At 37.9% G+C, this 22,187-nt stretch overlaps 2 protein-coding genes across 4 annotated transcripts; both read right to left on the bottom strand.

The window, feature by feature from the left end:
- Positions 1–3,484: 3,484 nt before the first annotated feature.
- myorg (myogenesis regulating glycosidase) lies at positions 3,485–11,699 on the bottom strand. 3 transcript variants are annotated; one of them, XR_014537410.1, is made up of 4 exons: positions 11,564–11,688; positions 9,116–9,572; positions 6,845–8,941; positions 3,485–6,481 (listed from the first exon to the last, which is right to left on the bottom strand). XR_014537410.1 is itself a non-coding variant. In XM_083565496.1 (3 exons), exons 2-3 carry the CDS (start codon positions 9,379–9,381, stop codon positions 7,147–7,149), a joined length of 2,061 nt encoding a protein of 686 aa, XP_083421622.1. In that variant the 5' UTR covers positions 9,382–9,572; positions 11,403–11,699; the 3' UTR covers positions 3,485–7,146. The 3 variants fall into 3 exon arrangements, 2 of the variants coding, with proteins under 2 accessions (XP_083421622.1, XP_083421621.1); XM_083565496.1 differs by having other exon boundaries at positions 3,485–8,941; positions 11,403–11,699; XM_083565495.1 differs by having other exon boundaries at positions 3,485–8,941.
- A 2,547-nt stretch (positions 11,700–14,246) lies between these two features.
- Positions 14,247–22,061, bottom strand: LOC310738759 (BOS complex subunit ncln). The gene is made up of 15 exons (XM_083564142.1): positions 21,900–22,061; positions 21,436–21,626; positions 20,794–20,938; positions 20,444–20,541; positions 20,272–20,349; positions 19,341–19,444; positions 19,002–19,090; positions 17,880–18,019; positions 17,611–17,789; positions 17,367–17,454; positions 17,231–17,269; positions 16,122–16,294; positions 14,608–14,661; positions 14,446–14,524; positions 14,247–14,348 (listed from the first exon to the last, which is right to left on the bottom strand). The coding sequence occupies exons 1-15, from the start codon at positions 22,039–22,041 to the stop codon at positions 14,292–14,294; spliced, it is 1,656 nt and encodes a 551-aa protein (XP_083420268.1). The 5' UTR covers positions 22,042–22,061; the 3' UTR covers positions 14,247–14,291.
- Between the last annotated feature and the right edge of the window lie 126 nt (positions 22,062–22,187).

The raw sequence follows: 22,187 nt of genomic DNA, 5'->3' as shown, positions 1-22,187 counted from the left end.
CAAAAGCAAATGGATTGCGCATTTGTAGAAATGGACAGCAGAAAAAAATCTTCTATTGTGGTTATAAACTATAAATTATACAATAGAAATTGAGGATTAGGACAGTAGTAAGTATAAAAAAACATTTATGAACAATGAAAAAGAATTTATTTAACAATTTTATATAAATATAACAATTAAATCAAAATGAAATAATAATATTAATTATATAAATGTTATTTAATTTTATGATATTTATATAGAATAAAAAATTTGTAAAAATAAAAGTATTATATTAATTATTTTATTATATATTATAAGTAATCATACAACGGAGGCTTGCATTTCAGTGTGATGAAATTGTGCAGTAAAAAGCACAGACACTGAGAATGGCATATATGTATATAGTATGAATTAGTTCATTAGATATTTATTGTATCATGTAACATATCTGCCACAAATTAATCCCTATGAATAAGGTCAAAACCAAAAGCAGAGAAATGTCCACATCTGCCCACTCTCATTTAACAGACTCCGCTAATGCGAGCGTAATCTGTAAGCGGTCATTTTCGAATGCGATTAAAAGACCGTCTGTTACTTGGGTCTTTCAATAATACACAATATCATTGCAGGGCAGCAAAGCTACAAATAGCATTGATTTCTCAGCAATGGAATTCAGACAGCTAATCGATGAATGTGTATGTCTTCCACGTGAGCTGCGAGGACGGATCAATGCCAAGGGGAGATGTCATTGACAGGCAAAGTAAACCCATTTCCTTGGCAAATTTAGTGACCCGCTTAAGATGGAACGTTTTTGAAAGAAAGCAGAGGCAGCCCAGGTGCTGCGAGCGCATCTGCAATCAAAATGCAATTTCAAAAGAGGAATTAAACTAAGTAGCACAAATACGCCTAACAAGCACGCCGCTGGCCCTTTGTCCAGGAGGCGTGTTTTGTAATTGTTCAGCGCGAGGTATGGACAGGTTTGTTCACAATCCAGCTTCGCTCTTTGCCCTGTCTAATCCCCCCACGCCAACCCCCCACTCCCCAACCGCGGCTGCTCCTTCTCTGACCCAAACTCAACTAAATGATTTATTGATCCAGAGCTAACCTCCATATAACCTGTAAATTACTTCAGCCCTATGGCATTATCCAACAGTGATGAGCAGGGCCTGAGAAGAAAAAAAAACCCTGAAGACGACGCTCACATGAGAGTTAATTCAATGCCGGACCAAAGGCCGATTCCAACTTTGATCAAGCTTAACCTCTTTTGCAATAATTACTATTTCTGTCAGGGGCCTCAGAAGGTTGGAGGTTCAATGAGTCCGTGGACCCGTATCCAAGCGTGATCCGAAGGCTTTGTCTGAGAGTTGCGGCGTAATCTCAGGACAAAATGATGTGCTGCGAAAAGTTCGCCACTTTGCTCTGAGAGTTTGCAAAAAGTGTACAAGTTTTACTACAGTTCTTCAGTTCTTTCCACAATGGCATCATTCAAAACAGAAAAGGAGAGAGAGAGAGAGAGAGAGAGAGAGAGAGAGAGAGAGAGAGAGAGAGAGAGAGAGAGAGAGAGAGACCCTCATAATCACACATCTTTCATATTAATTTTGATGTATTTTCTGAATATTTTATTCTCAGACCAAAATATAACTGTCATTGACACAAGCACTAATGGTTTCTATAACAACAGCTCATTCACCTCTATGGTTCCCAACATAATTGAATAATAAATTACTTAAATAAAAGAAACGTAATGTGAAAAGGAAGCAAAGAAAAATTCATGTTTTGTCATTTTTCTGTCATTTATTTAACATTTATGGAAGGAGTCCCCAGTAAAAGCACATTGTAACCAGGAGGTTTTCCACCATAAGAAAGTCTTCAGAACAAAGGTATTTTTTTTAAGGTGTGATCAAATTCATAATGAGATTTAGATAATAGTGGTTGATGAGGGAAATCATTGTTTTTAGCTGCTATAATGTAACACCGGCTTCCATATTATTCAAAAAATAAATTTTATTATAATTTCCATAATATAAATGCTTATTTTATTATACAGGGTGTCCGAAAGTTCGTAGTTTTCTGGGGAAAAAAATAAAATGAAATAAATAAATAAATACATTTGCTCCATAAAGTTTATTTAGCCTAATTATGGATCTATTGGGACACCCTGTATTATAAAGCAGTCAAAAAGCATCATGTGTCATTTATTCATAATTTGCACATTGTAATTGTTGTGACATAAGAGGAATAAAACACCATGAAACAACACTGCACTTGGGGCTGTAATTCAAATGTTTATGCTTTTATTTTGACTTGTATTTCTTAACTAATAATATTATTTCAGACACAGTGCGCTTCATAGTAATTTTACCATTTACAGTATGTGCACTGCACCGCGTAATGCCGATCCTCAGCCACTGCTTGACAGGTCCTGCCATTTCACAGGGTGCAAAGGAAACATGCTTCAAACTCTTCTCTGTTCTGGTACCTGGGTGGTTGAATGAACCATCTCTTGATGCCAGAGATCACGCTTTCAACAGTCTACAAACAATGTCTAATGGATCTGAGATTTGCACTTTTCCTTATACTCTTTCTAACCATCTTCCCTCCCAACAAAGTTTTAGACTAATGGTATTCATATGTCTGTGTGACAATAAACCAGTATTAGAATGTATTTTTGATGGAGGTTTCAGCATACTTTATAAGCTGCTCTTCACACAGGCATCTGCCAAATGTCCTAAATGTAAATGCATTTTATTTCCTGTAAAGCCTGATGTGCAGTACTTTGCTCAACATTTTCTTTGCTATAAACGTGCTGTATAAATACATTCAAACTGACTTGAAAATCTATTCCAGAATAATATTCCAGATGTTCAATATGTTTCAGCATACACCGCTGTATTAACAGAATTAACTTCTTCAGCAATTGGATCAGACCACACAGGGCCGACTTTGCTCCCCACGTGCATCAATGAGCCTCGACCGCCCACAACCCTGTCGACAGGTTCACCACTGTTCCTTCCTTGGAGAACATTTAATAAATACTGACCACTGCAGACCAGGAACATCACACAAGAGCTGCAGGTTTGGAGATGCTCTGACCCAGTCGTCTAGCCATCACAATTTGGTCCCTTGTGAAACTCGCTCAAATTTTTACGCTTGCCCATTTTTCCTGCTTCTAACATGTCAACTTTGAGGACAAAATGTTCACTTGCTGCCTAATATTTCCCACCCGCTAACAGGTGCCATGTTGAATAGATAATCAGTGTTATTTACTCACTGGGCATAATGTTATGGTCGGAGTATATGCCTAATACTTCAATAAATAAAACTTTCTTTCGGCTTCTCCCATCAGGGGTCGCCACAGCGGATCATCCGCATGTTTGATTTGGCACGTTTTTACGCTGGATGCCCTTCCTGACGCAACCCTCGCCATTTATCCAGGCTTGAAAAGGAAAAGGTTCGGGACCGCTGCGTTACATAACAAGACAAGCGCCTCACACACACAATGTCTTAATAATCACATCCTTTATTGTCCACCAAGCAGACATGACTGACAATGAGTTCTTAATACAACAGTGCTGGCAAACAAAACTACATGAAAAATTCACACTTTAATGCATGAGAAAAAGGTCCCAATTTCTCACAACCCAAGTGATACACAACAATATACATTCGCCATACTTATTCATGAAATGCACTATATAGACAAAAGTTTGTGGACACCTGACCATGAGATTCACATTTGCTTTTTGAACATCTCATTCGACATTTAGTCTTGATTACTTGCTATAAAAACCTCCACTCTTCTGAGAAGATGCTCCACTAGATTTTAGAATGTGCTTGGGGAGATTTCTGGAGATTCCTCCATTCACACAAGCCTAAAACTCATGTTCTTGAAGGGCGAAGAGGCCTGGTGTGTGGTCAATATTTACCATAGGTGTTGAATAAGCTTGAGCCATTTAGAATCTTCCACTCTAAACCATATCTTGATGGACCTGGCTTGTGGACAGAGGCATCGTCATGGTGGAACAGGTTTGGGTCTCGTAGTTCAAATGAATGGAGAATTCATTCTGCTACATCCATAGACATACGATACAATTGTGTATATACAATTGTGTACGATACAGCTTTGGGGTACCAGTTTGGAGTAAAATCACACATAGATGGAAAAGTCAGTTGTCCCAATACTTTTATGCATACAGTGTATTCTTGTGTGCTGTATAAACCATTCTCACTGCAATAATAATTATAAGAATTGGCACCTTCCTGTAGCAATAATGGCTCGGATCAATAGCAACTGTATACTGTTCAAAGAGCTTATAAAAAGAGCTTATCATTCGATATTTGTAAAAAATATAGCTGTATGGAAAAGAAACAAAATAGAACTGGATATTCAAGGGGGAAAAAAAAGGATACACACTGCCCCCTAGTGGTAATAGACTCTTTGTACAGCGGAAAGATCAACCGAAGCTGGCATAGAAACAAGCATAAGCACTAAAACTAGGAAGTTTATAGAATCATCGAAACGTGAAGTACGTGTGCAAAGCCGACTTTCCTGCGCATCAGCATTTTGCAATCAGTGTTCCGAGAGATGAATAGGGGCCCCAGCGGCATGTCAGTGTTAACAAGATAAGCGCAGTGTGTAAACAGTGCGTTTGCTTCAATCCTTCTCTGTGTTTTGCACCACAGAAACCTGGATACGTTTCGAAACCGGCATGATAAGCCAGTTCTGATAAATGTATTTGTGTATGTACATGTATTTAGTAAAAAAAACCTGCAAAACTGCAAAAGTCTTTTTTTTTCTTCCCCAAACTGTAAATTAAGCTGTGTTTTAATGTAATGATACCATGTGTTCAAAAATCCTATTTTATATATAGAAAGTTTTCATTCGGAAGCTCTAAACAAACACACAGTTTGACATATAGTGCATATTCTCTGAATTGCATGTAAACATTAATAGAAGGAATCCTACAGCAGTCTTCAAGATTCATTCGAGTGTGCTTAGAAAGAAATGGGCTCGCAGTTGTGTGTAACCGTAAACTGTGACGTTCCAGATTAGCCCCGGTACCAGGCAGCGCACTTTGGAAGACCGCGTGCAAACTACTGTGCGGCAAAACAAACAAAAATAATCAATTTGTTGAAAATGAAAAGGGAGAAAGCACTGACTAAAAAAAGAAAGCTCATGGAAGTGGAAAAACAATACAAAAACACTACAACCAGTTAACACTGTATACAAAGCTCATGTACAACATGAATATGAAGTGTGAATTACAAATCTGGAAGAAAAAAAAAAGGAAAACTTGATGGTGTTACATATTTGGCAATGTCATGACAGTTTATTGGACGGCTCAGAGATCAGAGAGGCTTCCTGGTTCGATCGTGTGCTCGTTTCCTATACCTGATGTGACGACAGAAATGGATGTAAGTCACGGAAAATATTTAGAGCGCGGCTATGGCGTTGTTTTTGCTAAAACGTCTGAAAACATGAAATAAAAGCGTGCTATGAGCAACCAACACTCGGAAATTATAGCTAGGTAGAAGCGATAGCTGGGTTTTCCTACTAATGGTTACTGATAATAAGTGATAATAAACAATTCTGATGCAATGACAACATAGTAAAATTAGTAAGTATGTAGCTAGCTAAAACTAGCTAGCTACTTTTGTAACCATAAATTTGCCTGCTAAGCACCTGTACACTTTACATGACTAATATTTAAACCGGACAAACAAACAGGGCTGCATCAAATGTCAGATAACAAAATGATTGATGCCTGATTAACAGTATATAGGTTTGGACAATAAGACCCGTATGTGGTTTTTAAACATGCCACCCAGCATTTAGCCCCCATTTGCTAAATAAAATAACCTCCACTCCTCTAAAAAGACGTCCCACTAGATTTTTGGAGTGTGTTTGATGGAGATGTGGGCTCATTCACCCACAAGGATGCTAGTAAAGTCAGGTTCTGATGTAGGGTGAGGAGACCTGGGGTGCCAATTCATTCCAAAGGTGTCAAATAAGGTTGAGATCAGAGCTCTATTACAGGCTACCCAAGATTTTCCAGAGCAACCCATGAAATATTACTGCAATACTGCAAAATATTATTTATAAGCATATTTATTGTTCAAAGCAATGGTGCTAGATTGAGTCTACTCTAAATAAACATGGAAAGGTGCACTAGCAATTCTTAGGGCGCGTTCTAAAAATAAAGCTATGCCTTTATAACAAAAATACTTATTTCCTGTCACGTTCAAAAGGTGCTTTTGTGTGCATAGAAGACACCACAGATAACTGTTAAAATATATATAGCCTTGTATGCCACCATGCATTGAACTGCAATAGCTTTGACTCATATTTCAAGCACATACAAATGCATTAAATAGCATTAAATACGATCTGGAAGTGTACATGCTTGTTGTATTTCTCAGTTTGACAGTGCCTTTGTTGAGTTTCCTGGTAATTCAATTGCATTCCCTTTCATTTGGGCGATTACTATCCAACTTTTGACTTACATGTACTCAAATACTAAATAAAACAATCTAAGCTTTTAAATTAATTGGTAGCTGTAGACATGTATTATTTATTGCCATCAAGCCAGTATAGTCTGTATGGTCACATGCTAGGTAAATTGTTTAAAAAAAAAAATCGTGCACAAACTAGCATTTGGTTTAGTTTTGAAGGAAGCTTGCAACCCTGGCGTCTTATGTGTACATTTAAAAAGGCACGAATGGGTATGGGCTAACGTTTGCGGTTTGATCCTGAGCTCAGGTTTTAGGCTGCGCAGTTTTCGAAAGTTCTTGCAATAGGTTCCCTTTCCAACTCCCAAAAATATGCAATTAGATAGTGCTCACTGTGTGATTAACATTTCACGCAGGGTGTATTCGCAAGTATTCCTGGGATGAACTGCAAACCCTGGCCAGGATAATGTGGTTGAAAAGATAAATGAGTATAAGCAAAGTGTGCACATCTAGCATCTAACTGTCAGGGCAAAACAAAACGCAAATTATTATATCATTGGTTAAAACAGCACAGTTAATGTTTGCTTATATACCACAAATGTGTTGTCTTAATGCATCAAGCTTCTAGCTATATTAAATACAACACACAACAGCCCTGAATATGCATTTATGCAAAGCATGTGATGCTCATCCCCTGAAAGATTTGTAATAGCATCACTGGACCCAAAGAAAATATGCAATCTCATCAAGATCCACAGCATAATCTGTGAGATGCATAGGTTCTTTATTATCATAGCGCTCGCCCTTGTAGCTCCTCCAGTGGCCAGCTGGGAGGTAGATATCCCGCTCTTGCTTGCCAGGTTCCAGGACTGGAGCCACCATCAGGTCATCGCCTATAAGAAACTGAGAATCCACTCTATAGGCCGTCTCATCACCAGTGGCTATCCACCACAAAGGACGGATGATGGGGTCACCTGTATTTAGTACCTCCCCTGCCAGCTCCAGGACTCTGGGGGCCACCAAAGTCTCATGGAGTGCTGTGAAGCGCCGGGCGATGGAGACCACTTCTTCGTCGTATGCCCATGGCGGGATGGAGAACTGCATAGCTGGCATGAAGGCCGAAAGTTCCAGCCAGCGTATGTAAAGCTCACGGTCAGGGAGTTTACCGTTTCCGTATGTTCGATTGGTGTATGCATTTCCACCGATCATGTCAGGCAAGATAAACTGGTAGCCGAGGATGCTGATGGTTAGGACAGTAGGGATGATGGACTTTAGACCAAGCTCGTAGCCCCAAACAGAATCACGATCAATGAGGCGGAAAAAGCAAGAGATGTTCTGTGAGCCATAGCCTGAACGAAGCTCTGCCCGTTCATTGAATGGCAGGGCCATTTCTGTGTACCGCCGCGTGAATGTGCTAGGATCTGGAAGATGGACCTGTGTCCGGAAGCGCCAGGGCAAAAAGTTTGTTTCGCCAGCATCCAACTTGAAGGAAGACACACCATATCTGGAACGCAGTGCTCGCAGATGGGAGGTGAACCAGTTGCGAGCATCGGGGTTTGTAAAGTCCAGAATGCCACCAATGCCATTCCACCAACGCACCAAAGCAGGAAGTTGCCCAGTGGGCTCCATTACGAAAAGACCTTTCTGGACGCACAGGCCAAAGTTGGACGATTCATAGTTCACAAAGGGATGCGTCCATAATGACACCAGAAAGCCATCGGCCTTTAACTTTTGGAACATGCCAGAAGCATTGGGGAACTTTTCAGGATCAAATTCAAACTCACCATACCGGCTGGTGTATCGGTCGTCCAATTCTATCTGACTACAGTTAAAGCCATGTTTCCGTATGTTTTCTGCATAGTTCAAAAGTTTCTCCTGATTAATGTCAGTTTTGTGTAAAGCCCAGGTGGACCATATAGGATATCGAAACATTGCTTCTAAGGGTACCTTGTTAGGTTTAGGGAAATACCTGCGAACCATGACCTTATGGATGGAGGTCACGTCAGGGCCCACACACACGCGGTAGCTAAGCTCAGCATATGGTGGCCTCCCAGGAAGAGGTTTATATGGACTGTCCTGATATCGTGCCTCAAAGTACAATGACTTCTCTGTGTCGTTCCATCCCAAGTGGAAGGGCACAGAATCGTTGATCTTGATGGCAGTGGCATTAGATGACAGCCAGTAGCGTTCCAAAATGCCACCAAAGTCATTGCGGTTTGAATAAACGTCACTGGTGACAAAGGGCTTGGGCGCTTGCTGACCCGAAATGGCAATGGGCCAGTGCTGGATAGCAGATTCCGAGCCACCGTACCAGTGAGAGCCGTTGTATGACATTGAGTGCATTACCGGTCGGTCGGACTCCAGCTCCTCCCACCTCACACGGTAGCACATTACAGTCTCCTTGGGCTTCACAGTCATTATAAAGAAATTCACTTTGCCAGCATTGGAGCGTGAGCACCGCAAAATCACATCCTCCTTAGAACATGAGTCCAAATCAAGGGTTCCAGATCTGAAATTGATAGATGCACCAACACTTATTTGCTTGTATCTGGGTTAAAGGCCAATATATTAAATTTCAGTTATGTTAAAGCTGCACGTGCATTAAAAAGAAAACTACATCTAATGTTTAAAAAAAAAAGCAGTCATTTGAAGTTAATAAACTATATTATCCTTAACCACCTACCTGAAAGCCATCTTGAACACAATAATCCCCCCAGCTTGGTTGCGGATGAGAAAGCCATCCTTATTAAGATCCAATAACTCTGTCTTTAAGAGGTCGGCTTTGCGGAGGGAGGCGATATAGTAACACCACGCCGTTACAGCAGCAACGACCAGGACCAGACCCAGAACTCCAGCACCCACTAGTGGACGACTCTCCTTATTTATTTTTTTAAGGGGCAATCCTTCCGTGATAGTGCCCCCAGCTCCTCCAGGTACTACCTGGTACATTGTGTTTCTTTCCTTTTCTTCACAAATTGATAGCGAAAAAGTGGTTACAGCACTTCTGTTTGTAACATGCTTGAGGGCACAGTATATTTCCCAGAGTGGTTAAAAATTGCTCAAGGCAAGAGATTGCGTTTTGAGCAACGGTGACTTCGTTCAGTCTTCTTCTTTACTTCTGTCATTGTCATTGAATAAATCTGCAGAAGATAAGCAAAATGTCATGGATTTAGTTTTGACCTGACTTTTATTAAGAATTTGTGTAATTTAGTACTCAGATGTCAAGAACACACTTTGTTAGTGAAAGTCTATCTTGTCACAGATTATGGTTAAAACACACCAGTCCACTTCTTTTCAGTTTAAGAACAAGTAGAGACACATAATGAACGTTCTGCTCAGAGCCAAGTTCGTTAAATGTTTCAGTGTGTGAATTGCTCAAAAGGTCCAAAATGATTAAAGTGCAACTTGAATAGCCCTTGGCAAATCTTGGTCCTTGACAAACAGTTTCTTTTACAAGACTCGGACTATATAAAAGAAATCAGGCCAGTCCTCTGTGCTCCTTTTATTGTCCAACAGCTGATTAATGATGTTCAACTCAAGAATGTTACTTGAGTTACTTGTGTTATTAATAGATGCAGCAAATGGTATACTGGTAAACAAATCACTGCACATAAGTCAACCTGGAACATTTGATGATATTCACAAATGGGCTACTCGCACAAACACTTCCTCATTACCAAAAAGGCTGTCTTTACATACATACATACATGCATCTTTCAAAAATATATACAAACTCTGTCATACCCCTGAGGGTAAGAAGCCCGTTACATAAATAATATATAGTGTATTTCTGAGGCAAGTGGCATCTCATGGTGTAAAACTTTGAACCAAAACGGATTTACGAACAAAACGTAATTACAAATGTGCTCCCAGAACCAGAACTTGTGTGTAAGTACGGGACTTACTGTATAATGAAATTACTGTAATGCACAATCAGTAGGAGCTTCATTTAGCAACGAATAGAAAAGACAGAAAGGCTGTGTGGAACAAGTGCACAAGTGCAGGAAATGGTCAGAGGCAAAAGTGGTCAACTTTTAAAATAAAGGCAGGACCCGACTTACGTTCCGATGATCACATCGTGACTTGAAAATAACAATACAATAACGAGACATGGCCCAGCCTACTGAGGAGTCTTAAAGAATGGTAATCATTATGGGGTAGTAAACTGTAATTTGTAAATAAAACTTTCTTTCGGCTTCTCCCATTAGGGGTCGCCACAGCGGATCATCCGCATCTAAATACTCAAGTGCGCCAAACGCTGGAATAAAGTGTTTTCGAAAATGTCCACATCATTGGCTTTGTTGTGTAAATGATTACACTGACAGAAAGACAGAAAGTGTTATAGGATTTTTTTTTGGAAATTCCATTAATAGAAGTGTGTGAAATTAATTCATTAGTAAATGCAAAGGGGTTTGAAGCATACACACAAATTGAAATAAATACATTTGTAAATAACAAAAAAAAATGCAAAAGGTTATAATTATGCAATGCTTCTAAAAGGGTTGGGGTATGTGGGTGGCTTTGACACAATTGGACCAACGCTGGCAGTTGCTTATATTTAATACATTATTTCCCAATATGCAATGAAAACCTGTTCGAATGTGTTTTCATGTTTACCCCTGAGGCAAAACGCTGGCTGCATACCTACATGTTGAGAGTAGCACTAAAATAAGTAGTGCATGTAAGAGTGGAAGTAAAGAGGAAAAGAAAATCCCATCTGATCAGACTGCAGTGGCACTGCAGGCTACTGTACAGAGCTCCATGAAGAAAAGGGGAGATGTAGAAACTCCAGACCTGCAAACTGTTCATTATTATCCAACTACCTCTAAAGGACATTTCTAGAGGACAACACAGAGGCTATAAATAAACACGATCAAGACGTTATATAAGTATGTGTATGCTTGTTATTCTCCATGAAACCGAGCCTGAGGATCTGAGCTCATGGCCAGCTCGAGGTTCTCAGCACTAACCTTCACCCAGCACCGTTACAGAACAGCAGGCGACAGAAAACAGCGCAGTGTCCCGCACAGCGTCAAGACTGGAGATAAGACGCGTTCCTGCGCTCTGTTTAGAAATATGTTATTACATAACACATATCAGGACTGTTCTTTTTTAATGAGAAACTACATACCGACTCGCATGTCTGAACTTCTCAAGCTGACTTTCTTCCTAAACGTGCAGCCGCTGCTCGGGGGGAAAAAACAGAACAAGAACCGCTGGTGGGGGTTTAGAGGTGGGCTGGACTTAAACCCAAAGCTTTCAGTTTCAGGAAGTAATCCTTCTCGGGCCAATGGGAAATGTAGTTTACATATATTATAATAAAAATAATAATATATAATAATAATAATAATAATAATAATAATAATAATAATAATAATAATAATAATTAAAACTAATATGAATCCTAAATCTCCAATTTTAAAGTTGGGACCTTGTGTAAAATGTAAATAAAAACAGAATGCAAAGATTTCCAAAATTTATAAACCCATATTTTTTTCACAGTAGAATACATTATAGAGTATAATATTTTCAGCAAAATGAGGAAATGTTTTTTTGATGGCCATAACATGTAACAGTATTTATATATTTGGGACTGGAGGAGACCAGATGCAGGAGTATTTGCTCCCAGTTGTGTCTGATACAGGATTATAGCTGCTCAACAGTCCTGGGGCTTTTTTGTTGAATTTTTTGTTTCATAATGAGCCAAAAGGTCTTGTCTGTCTGTCTGTCTGTCTGTCTGTCTGTCTGTCTGTCTGTCTATCTTAAAGAGATTGAATGTTTTTTAGGCATTATTATTATTATTTAATTATTTGTTATTATAATTATAATTATTTTATTATTGTTATATAAGAATAATTATTTTGTTGTTTTTATTATTTTGTTTTTGTTAGCTTTTTTATGAACATATGTCTAAATCGTGAGGGATATAAGGTAAAAACTATTTACTTGAAAACAGCTTCTTTATATTTAAAATATTTAAAATATTAATAATTAGCTTTACACACTCCAAACATTTTACCCCATTTTTACCTTTACATACCTCTGTTAAACAATTCTTTTTTATATATTCTTGTGCTAAAACTCCTAAAGTCATAATGTTGTATATAATAATTTATGCCTGGAAAGGTTCATTCAAAAAAACAAAAACACAAAAAATATATAAGCTATAAGGCGGTAGAAAAATGATTGACTTGTATATGCAATCAGTGAAAACAATGGCCTTTATCCAAATCCTGTCTTTGCTTTTACTTAGTAGTAGGACGTCTTGGGTACCAATGTGGCAAAGGAAATGAGAAACCTTTGCTTAGCCAAGTTGGCACCTGATCGTTCCAAACAGTGTCCCAGTGTGGTTTCACTTGTTTGTTCCAACATGATGAAAGGTTTAATGCAGCTGTGGGGAACTGGAGTCTGTTAGATCAAGCCAAGCAGGATGAATCTGAATGTGAGGCTTTTGTTCTAAGGGCCAATGCTGATCAATTATGGAGTATACTTAACTATAATTAACTTTCATTAGTCTGATGAAAACAAATTAAAGCTCATCTACTGGACCTTGAATAATCATCTTCATTATTTTTCATCAATCAATTTAAATACACATCTGATCTATGATTGGTGTAAAAACAAAGTTTTATATTTATAATCATTATAAAGTTGGCTTATTAGTTAGCATGTTTGCTTCAGAAGTCTGTTGGGATTTTAAGTCCCACCTCTGCCGACTCAGACTTTCATTGTAGGCTGATTGGCCTTTCCAGACTGTCTGTAGTATTTACGTTTGTGCCCTGTAATGGGTTGGCATCCTATCCAGGGTAACAGTTAAACCAGCTCATGAGCACAGTTAAGGTTTTTTCTCATAATGACATTTAGAAAATTAGCAAATCTGGTACCCTTTGCATGGGACAATGGGCAAGTATTAAACTTGTTATGGCTGTTGCATTCATTTAAACTTTTGTGATTGTGTGGTCAAAAAAAAAAAGAAAAGCAGAACGAACAAATCTGTATTATTAATGGCCCGCTAAACGTCGATATTTCTTGCCTAGCTGCTTAGCAAGCAATTTTCTCACACGTGTGATCATCTTTCAATGTCAACAAATTTACATTTATAAAGAATGTAGCATTTAAATGCACAATGAGAATATGAAGAATATTTTATAATATTTGTTATATGCAACCAATATTAAGCATCAAAACCAACATGTATACACTATATAGAAGTATTGGGACAGCTGACCTTTCAACCTATATCTAGTTCTTCCCAGAACTGTTACCATAAAGTTGGAGGTACACAATTGTATAGAATGCATTGAGGTGCAGTAGAATTACATTTTCCCTTCACTTGAACTGGGAGACCCAAACCTGTTCCAACATGACAATGCCACTGTACACAAAACCAGCCTCAAAACATGGTTTACATGGGTTAGAGGGAAAGATCTTCAATGGCCTGCATTAGAACTCTGAAATGCAGACTGCATCCAAGGCCTGCTCACCTCAGCTACATCAGTATCTGACTTTACTAACACCCTTTTGGCTAAATGAGCACAATTTCAGAATCAAGTAGAACATCTTCCCAATAAGAGTGGAGGTTATTATAAAAGCAAATGGGTACTAAATGTGGAATGGGATGTTCAGGAAGCAAATAAGAATCCAGCAAAATGGTGATTGATGAAATAAATGAAAAGATATTGTTAACATGGACTGCTCTTTATTTAGTACACATACAAGTGAAACAACATAATACAACAGTACAGCACAACATAGTGTCTTATAAGACTATTTAACACTACTTTTTTTTTTTTTTTAATAAGGTTTTTGTCTAAAAACCCAACTTTAACACACACTTCAGTGCTCAGTCTCACTGTGTCTCACTGCTGTTTGTTTTTCACAATGGCTTTGAGTCTCATATAGACATTTCCAAAGTTCTGCAAACAAAAAAAACAATGCTTTTAGGGTAATGAAATGATCATATGTAGTGTATATGGTATGTGTTTTAAGCTCATCATGAACTGTGGAACAAACCTGGATCGCGTAGTACACTAATCCTAAATAACCTGCAATACAGCCTCCCAAGAAGAGATCAAACGCAGCCGGCTTCACCCTAATAGAGGCAATTTCAATACATTTTTGTCAGAAGGTTTTCTAATTGCAAGTGGTAACTTATAAGATGTTCACAAATCTGACCTGTACATCATCATTGGCTGCTTCATTTGATCAAAAAACGTAATGTCAGGATCCCTGAAAAAAAGGAATTGTATAATTGCAGCAAACTTTTCATTTTTTTTGCCCCAGACTAGGCGTTTTAGAGCCAGGTTAAAAATAAAAAAATAAAAATCTAAGATTACAAGATTAAAGTCATTGCAATACAAGAATAAAGTTGTAAAGTTCTAACCCTAGACCCCGGCTGAAGTACTGGTGATGTTGGAGATGTTAAACAAGCCAGAGTTTAACTCCTTTAGGGGTAATTTCTTTTTTTATCATCATTCTCTTCATAGTCTCTTGAGAAACAACATACCCTCTTCGAAAACCAAGCACATTTGACCGTTGATATCCTTTAGACTGCACAAATGAGGCAATTTCCTCAATGTCTGTCGGATTTTTTTCTTCTGAATAAATGAATAAATTCTTACATTACCCACTGCAGTGTCTGTTTACTAATTATAACTCTGTGCTGATGTGCCAAAAGACAAATCATTTCCTTGTTGCTGAATCCAAACCTGAGTAAGATTTAACCACATCCATTTTATGCAAAACATCGAAACGTTTCTCACAATTCTGTGATTTTTTAAAATATTTTACCACTTCAATCTTGTATTGCTACAACTTATTTTTAGAATTTCGACTTTATTCTTTAAATATTACGACCTTATTTGCATATTGCTAAGATCTCGTATTCTTAATTTTTTTAACGTGGCACTATAATGCCATCATACATATGCTACTGTGAAACACAAGACAAAATATGAGGAAACATGCATGAAGCTTTTACTCAACAAAATTTCAACACTTTTCAGAGTGAATAACGGTCTGGTTCTTCAGGTTGAACCATTTCAATGTTTTCATGGATTATTAATAAAAAAAAAAGAATACACTTTTATTTTCTACACTTGCAGTATTTGCCTTACACTGGAATTATACACTGAATCTGGCAACCCTTCACACAAGTGCTGGAAGTTCAACAACATTGTACGAATAGGTTTTAAACACTACCTTTCTCAGGTCCAGAACAAATCCAGATCACAAAAGCATCGCAAGTGTATCTCATATTCTAACACCATGTCTAGGAAGATTTTTTGGAATGGAACAAACCCAATAAATGAAGTAAAAATTTTAATGGCTACTGTTGTATACAAACAATATCTCCAAGATATCAGTTTTCTGATTCTGGAAAAGCATTACTGCCTTTAAAAATATTTGTCTTGCTTACTCAAGTGAACATAGCAAATTTTTGCTAATTGTGATTAGTCTTTCTAAATAATAAAAGTATAGTGAGTCTATTTATAATCATATATAAACACATTTTTTTTTTTACCTATACAAACAGATAAAAAATGAGGCACCATTATACAAATTGTATCCGATACACACAATCAAAACATCACATCTTTAACTTTTATGCCGATGCACCGTTGCGGACCAGTCAGTCTTACCAGTAATAGTTTTCATCCAAATACAGTGAATGAGGCGCATGTGTGTACCTGTGATCCTGATGGAAAGTGTGTCTAAAGACCTGTTGAAGGTGCCGTCTGAACTCTTGCTCCAGGCTGTCGATGAGAAGAGTGTGCTGGGGCTCTCTGTCCATCAGCTGAGTTGCTCGTGGCACGGAAGTCAACAGGGTCATTAAAGCAGATAAACGACTGTCCAGGACCTCCTGCAAAACACAGATACATTTTTCAGCTGCATTACAAGTGGCAGGCTTCTGCTCTTGCTTTTCATCTGTCTAGAAAATTGTACTAGTGTCAGTCATACTTTGTCCAGTGTATCAGGAGGTGATATTTGACAAAAGCTGCAAATAAGACATGAATTTTTTCTTTGTTTTTTTTTTTTGTTTTTGCCAGGCAAATAGCAAAGCTGAAAGTTCTGAAAGTCTTCAGCACCCAGACTGATGATCTGTAGACCTCTGTAGGTACTGCAATGCACTGCTGCCTTCTATTAAGTAGTACATTACTATGTGGCATACAGTATGTGGTCATTCACGTAGGTGATTAATGTAGAACACATTATAGCTTTTGGTGCATTTGGAACTGTTTATCACCATGCCCTCTATGCAGACTCCTTCCAAATACAATAAGTAAACATCTCCTCACAAAAGCTTCACTGCATTTATAAGAAGACTCTAAATGTGGATTAATGTAGTTACTAGAAACTTATATTGAGACTATAGTTCCTATAGAAACTACTGTATACTGCATTAGAATGAGACCATTAACATGCACGGCTTATTTATGGCATTTGGCAGACCCCCTTATCCAGACAACTTAAATTGAGCAATTCAGAGTTAAGGGTTCTTGCTCAAGAGCCCAGCAGTGGCAGCTTGTTGGTGGTGGGATTTTAACTTGTGACCTTCCGAGCCAAAGTTCAATACCTTACCCATTGAGCTACCAGAATCCAAGCCTTCATCAAAACAATGTATTATTAAACTGCAGGAACACGTTATTACAATGTTTCCTCACATCTTTTACATTACATTTATCAGCATTAATGGCTAGAAACCTCATTTTTTATATTGTAATATACATACTGATGTTCGAACAGAAACTATTACACGCCATTGCAAAAATATTAGGAAGAAATTAAATCCAAATACCAAACTGCCTTTGAACACTTGCAATTCTTTTGGAGAACCCTGAATAAATAAAAGAAAAGAAAGAAAACAACAATCAACGAGCAGCACGATTGGATATTAGCTACAAATTGATCGCATTTCTGGTGATTTCCCTCACCTTGTCTGACAGATTATACATGTACCTCACCAAGGCCTCAGCAACAATGACGGCATTCCGTTTCAGTTTTCTGATGTCCACCTGAAACCTAAATGTACAACAGTATAATATATATGATATAATAATATCCAGGCCTCCTACTCCTAATATCTAACTTTAATAACACCCTTGTGGCTGAATAAGCACAAATCTCCAAAAGCACACTCCAAATTCTACGTTGATTTGTTTTTAAAATGCCGTTTACATGGTGTCAAGGATGGAGACCCGATGCTCGGATCTGGGGTCTTGTAGGCGAGACAAAGTGAATCCCGGGATGTGCCTCATTCCATAGCGCTCATGCTCCCATGCGAGAGTAGACTCTTGCAGGTTGATCTTCTTGTGTACGGTTCCAAATCTCACCCACGGAAACCTAGACAAGATTACCTACAAGGGAAAAAATCATGGAATATGTGTAGGTTTGGAAAGTGTATGGATTATAAAAGAAATTATGGTTTGTACTACATCTGGACTCACTTCTTCTAGCTGCTGGGTGAAGTGAAAATGAGGTGTCTCTGGTTTTGGAGGTCGAGATACATGGAGGAAAAGGTCATCGCCAGAACCGAGAGAGTCCAAACAGAGAACGAATGCCACATTGTCATGCAAAAGACTGGATTCTGAATAGTGGAGGGACAATTTTTGGAAAGTGATTCGGGTTCCTGGATACCTAAATTTGCATGCAAATGTAATAATGTATGGGAGTTAATTACCAAGGAGGAGAAGCCATAGTTCTTATCTTTTTCAAATAAAGATTATTTTGGGTGAAACACATTTCTATCTCCATTATTTTGCCAAAACCCATTGACGTCTGGTTAAAGTGTTGAGTGAATGTTGCAACCCAAATTATTGAGGTGCAATACATTGCCATGAAGTGTGTTGTTTAAACTTACACTATATGGGCAAAGGTATTGGGGCACGTTACTTTTCTAGCTATATGTGGGTCTTCCCAAGCTTTTACCACAAAGTTGGAGAGACCCAAACCAGCATGACATGGCATGACCGGCTTGTGTGTCCAAAGGCAGCTTCATGGAGATATGGTTTACATGAGTTGTCAAACATATGGTCAGGTGTCTATAAAACATTGACTCATTTAGTGTAGCTACATATCATTGACATTTTCTTGCTTATTTACTTAAAAATGACATTTACATTAATAGTATTTGGCAGATGTCTTTATCCAGAGCTACTTACAATTATTTTAATCATAGAACTGAGTAGCTGAGGATTGTGAAATTTATTCAAGGTGGATTTGAACTCATGACCTCTAGATCAGAAGTGCACAATCTGCTTCTGTTCATTGAAAAACTGTCACAAGGAAACTATGAATAAAAAATGAACCAAACACATAGGCTACTAAATTAAATAAATAAGTACCGCTTATTAAGCTCTTAGGTACAAACTTTTCGCTTTTACTTTAGCCTCTTGATGACAAGAAATCAGCTTATTTTGGATGAGATATGAGACTTGTGAAATACATCAAGAAAGAGCATCCCAAAATAGCAATACTACAGTATTTATTAATTATTCAATTAGTAAAAAGTTAAATTTCTAGGATCCATTGGCCAAACATTGACCGCAGTTATTCTTATACCAACTAACCTGCGTGGTCCATATTTTCAGCCAGCCATTGTTTGGTGCCAATAAAATTATATTTCCCTCCCCCAGTAAGAGAGAAAAGGAGGTGAAACCTATAAACAACATGACCACAGAACAATAAATTAACAAGATATATTGATCAAAATGTTAATACTATAGTTTTGTAATAATTTAAGATAGTATTCATTAATATTCAGAACATGTTACATTACAGTTAGAATTATATACTTCCACAGCATATCATTGTTTTTTAGTTATATTGATTGTTGATTAAAATATTCCTCAGATAAACTTCCACCATGTTATTTCTTTCCCAAGACTTGTAATAGAGCCAAAACCTACGGTGCCTTGCTGCGAGGACTGCTGTAAAGTTGTTGGAAGAGCCTGGCCAGTTCCAGCAGTATGGTGACGCCACTGCCATTTGAGTCCGCTCCATATGACATCCACTGTGGAAAACATAGATGTGTTATATATGCACAAATGGAGCTTTGTCTTTGGCTGTCATACTTTCAGCATTGCTAAATTCTTGATTCTGGTTTTCTATAACAGCAGCAAAACAAATCAGGTTTATAATACATTGATGTCACTAGGTTTTTTGCTCTATAGTAACAACTAAAGTTTATGATGAGCTACTTCATCTGATATATATAATCTAATAAAATTAATGACATAAAACTGCATAGGCAAAAAGTATAATTTTTGATGTAGTAAATCTTCCTGTCACAAAAGCCCTGGGAAAGTCCAGTAGGAGCCTGACATGCAACTACAGGCTGGTAGAATGTCAGCAAAACATGTCACTTGCTGTTATTCTTGTTATTCTTGTTATAACAGCAATAAACAGACTTTTTTCCAGCCTTTTGATACCAAGAACCTGCATAGGAACCACAATGCGAAAACTTTCATTTCATCTATAAATTATAAAGCAATACTTTTTAACAGAAACATTCACCATCGACAATTATGTTTTTTTCTTTGTTGAATAAATTTTTATAATGCTTACATAACAAAACAAGAAAGAACAAGCACTTGTGATATACAGTACGTACTATATCAACATCCACATCCAACGGAGCAACAACCTTTGACCAATCAGAATCGAGAAATGAACAGCATTGTGGTTCAAAGATTTACATTAAACAAACCTTAATCACAGATGTAGAGGAATACGGAATCTTTAATAGTGATCTCTTAAAATGTTTAACTCCATTTTAGTTGATGAATATGAAAAGTGTACTATTGTGTGTGGATTTCATTTCACGTAATCATGGCTTACCGGAGCAAGGCCGATTGAGTCATAATGGGCGGTGATAAGAATTGTGGGCGAGTCCTCTCTAAGTCCAGGAAGTACCCCCTTGGAATAGAGAAATTTCCTACTTTTACTCTGGCAGGTCAAATGTCAGTATTTCATTGGTAGTTTTTTCTCTCAGGCAGTCCATCAGGCTCACCTCTAATGTAATGATTGAGCTGTCAGTGATGGCCTTGATTGGGGAGTTGTTGCTCACCAATATCTGAAACGCAGTGGTTGTGACCATACTGCGGAGAACTAGACCAAAAACAACATACCTTTAGATTCTCAAAAGGATGCAAATAGATATAATTGCTATATTTGTTTATTTATTTTGGGGAATTTAACAATCAAATATTTGTCTTTATAAAGTTTCATGGCAACAAAGTATATGGCGAGCCAAACAGGATATTAAAGAGACATACCCCATTGACTACTGCAAAATAGTTACAGTATATGCTGGTTAACTAGTAAAGTTTAGTTGCTTTGACTAACTAATCCTCCTCTCACCTCTGATCAAGATGGATGCTGATTTGGTGGCTGCAGCATGCTTAACTTCTGTATACATATAGAGGAGCTGTTCATTCTCAGGAACCACATAAACAGGCATGAGGGTCTCCATCTTTAGAGCTTCAGACTCTGTAACCATGAAACTCTGGAGATAGGCGGTTTATGTGTTAAATGTGGTAAAAGTGCACTGGAGAAACACCAAAATTTAACAACAGTTATTTTAAGTTATTTATTAATAATCATCAATAATAGTTTTTTCTATTTCTCCTGAATTGACAAAAAAAACCAAACAGCTTATGTTATCTAGAAACTGGATGTCCTCTTTAACGAATGACTCTCGAAGCAATTGAAGGCTTCTCAAAGCACTGACACTGGAGACTCCTTCTACATAACGTTGTTTGTGCAAAAAAATCCTGTAATATACATGCCATAAATAACATTCCCAGCTCAGTGGTTAAGATGGACTTCTGAACATGAGGTCATGATTTCAAATCACGTTATGCCCAATTTGCTACTGCTGAGCTCTTAAACAAGGCCCTAACTCTCAACTGCTCACTTGTATACATGACGTAATTGGAATTTGCTCTGTATAAGAGCCTTCTGCCAAAATGCCATTATGCAAAGTAATACATTCGTAACCACCTGGATGACATCGTCTGATAAAGTTGAGATGTTCTGAGGTATAAGTATGAGCACTGCCGCTGCATTCTGCCTCTTAGACTCTAAAAAGCGATCTAATGTAAAGTCTGACAGCTTCATGATCACGCAGCGGCGAGTCAAACTCGAATCGTCTGGAGAACGTGCCTCTGCAACAACCATGGCACCATGACAACCTGGTAATAAAACACACGACTCATTACAATAGACATGACAACAAAAGGATTATACCAGTGGTTAGTAGCACATTTTTTGTTTATATTTTTGAGAAAATTGTTAAACACGTCATGATGTATTGGTTATCATAGTTAAAGGACCTTTGAGGACATAGAGTATCTCTTTGAGGACACAAAAAAAAGACTTGGGCGGAGATTCATAGTTAATGATACCAGTTATCTGAAGTTCAAAAGAGTGCTTAAGTAAAATTAAATAAAATAAAATAATGGTACCATGTTTTTCCTGTTTCAGGCTGTACTGCTGCATACGGTAGGCCGTGAACTCGTACGACGATGCAGCAGGAAGAGCGGAAGCATGTGGAAAATTTGAAGAGAGCAACAGCAAAGCCACCGTCCTCAAGCCTCTGTAGGTCATGCTTCTGCTACACGTTTCAATCATCTTGCATTGTGAGCAAATCGTTAAAAAAGGCATCAAGATACAATCTATATGGATTTAAGTCGAACCCAACCAGAAATTACGCTTCAAAAATAAGCACCTTTGGTCACTGTTGTTATCAGAAT

This window comes from Silurus aristotelis (assembly GCF_946808225.1).
Source record: "Silurus aristotelis genome assembly, chromosome: 16".
Taxonomy (NCBI): Eukaryota; Metazoa; Chordata; class Actinopteri; order Siluriformes; family Siluridae; genus Silurus; species Silurus aristotelis.
The sequence above is the reverse complement of the archived record's forward strand: the minus strand, read 5'-3'. Positions and strand labels throughout refer to the sequence as shown.

Bases quoted from the DNA above. Each gene is read 5' to 3' on its own strand.
- myorg (XM_083565496.1), bottom strand. From the start codon at position 9,381: ATGTACCAGGTAGTACCTGGAGGAGCTGGGGGCACTATCACGGAAGGA. The intron at 8,942-9,115 runs GTAGGTGGTTAA...TATCAATTTCAG, and splicing joins GTGTTCAAGATGGCTTTCAG to ATCTGGAACCCTTGATTTGG.
- LOC310738759 (XM_083564142.1), bottom strand. From the start codon at position 22,041: ATGACCTACAGAGGCTTGAGGACGGTGGCTTTGCTGTTGCTCTCTTCA. The intron at 17,790-17,879 runs GTGAGTCCAGAT...TTTCCCTTGTAG, and splicing joins TCACCCAGCAGCTAGAAGAA to GTAATCTTGTCTAGGTTTCC. The intron at 14,349-14,445 runs GTTTGTTCCACA...TTTTGTTTGCAG, and splicing joins TAGTGTACTACGCGATCCAG to AACTTTGGAAATGTCTATAT.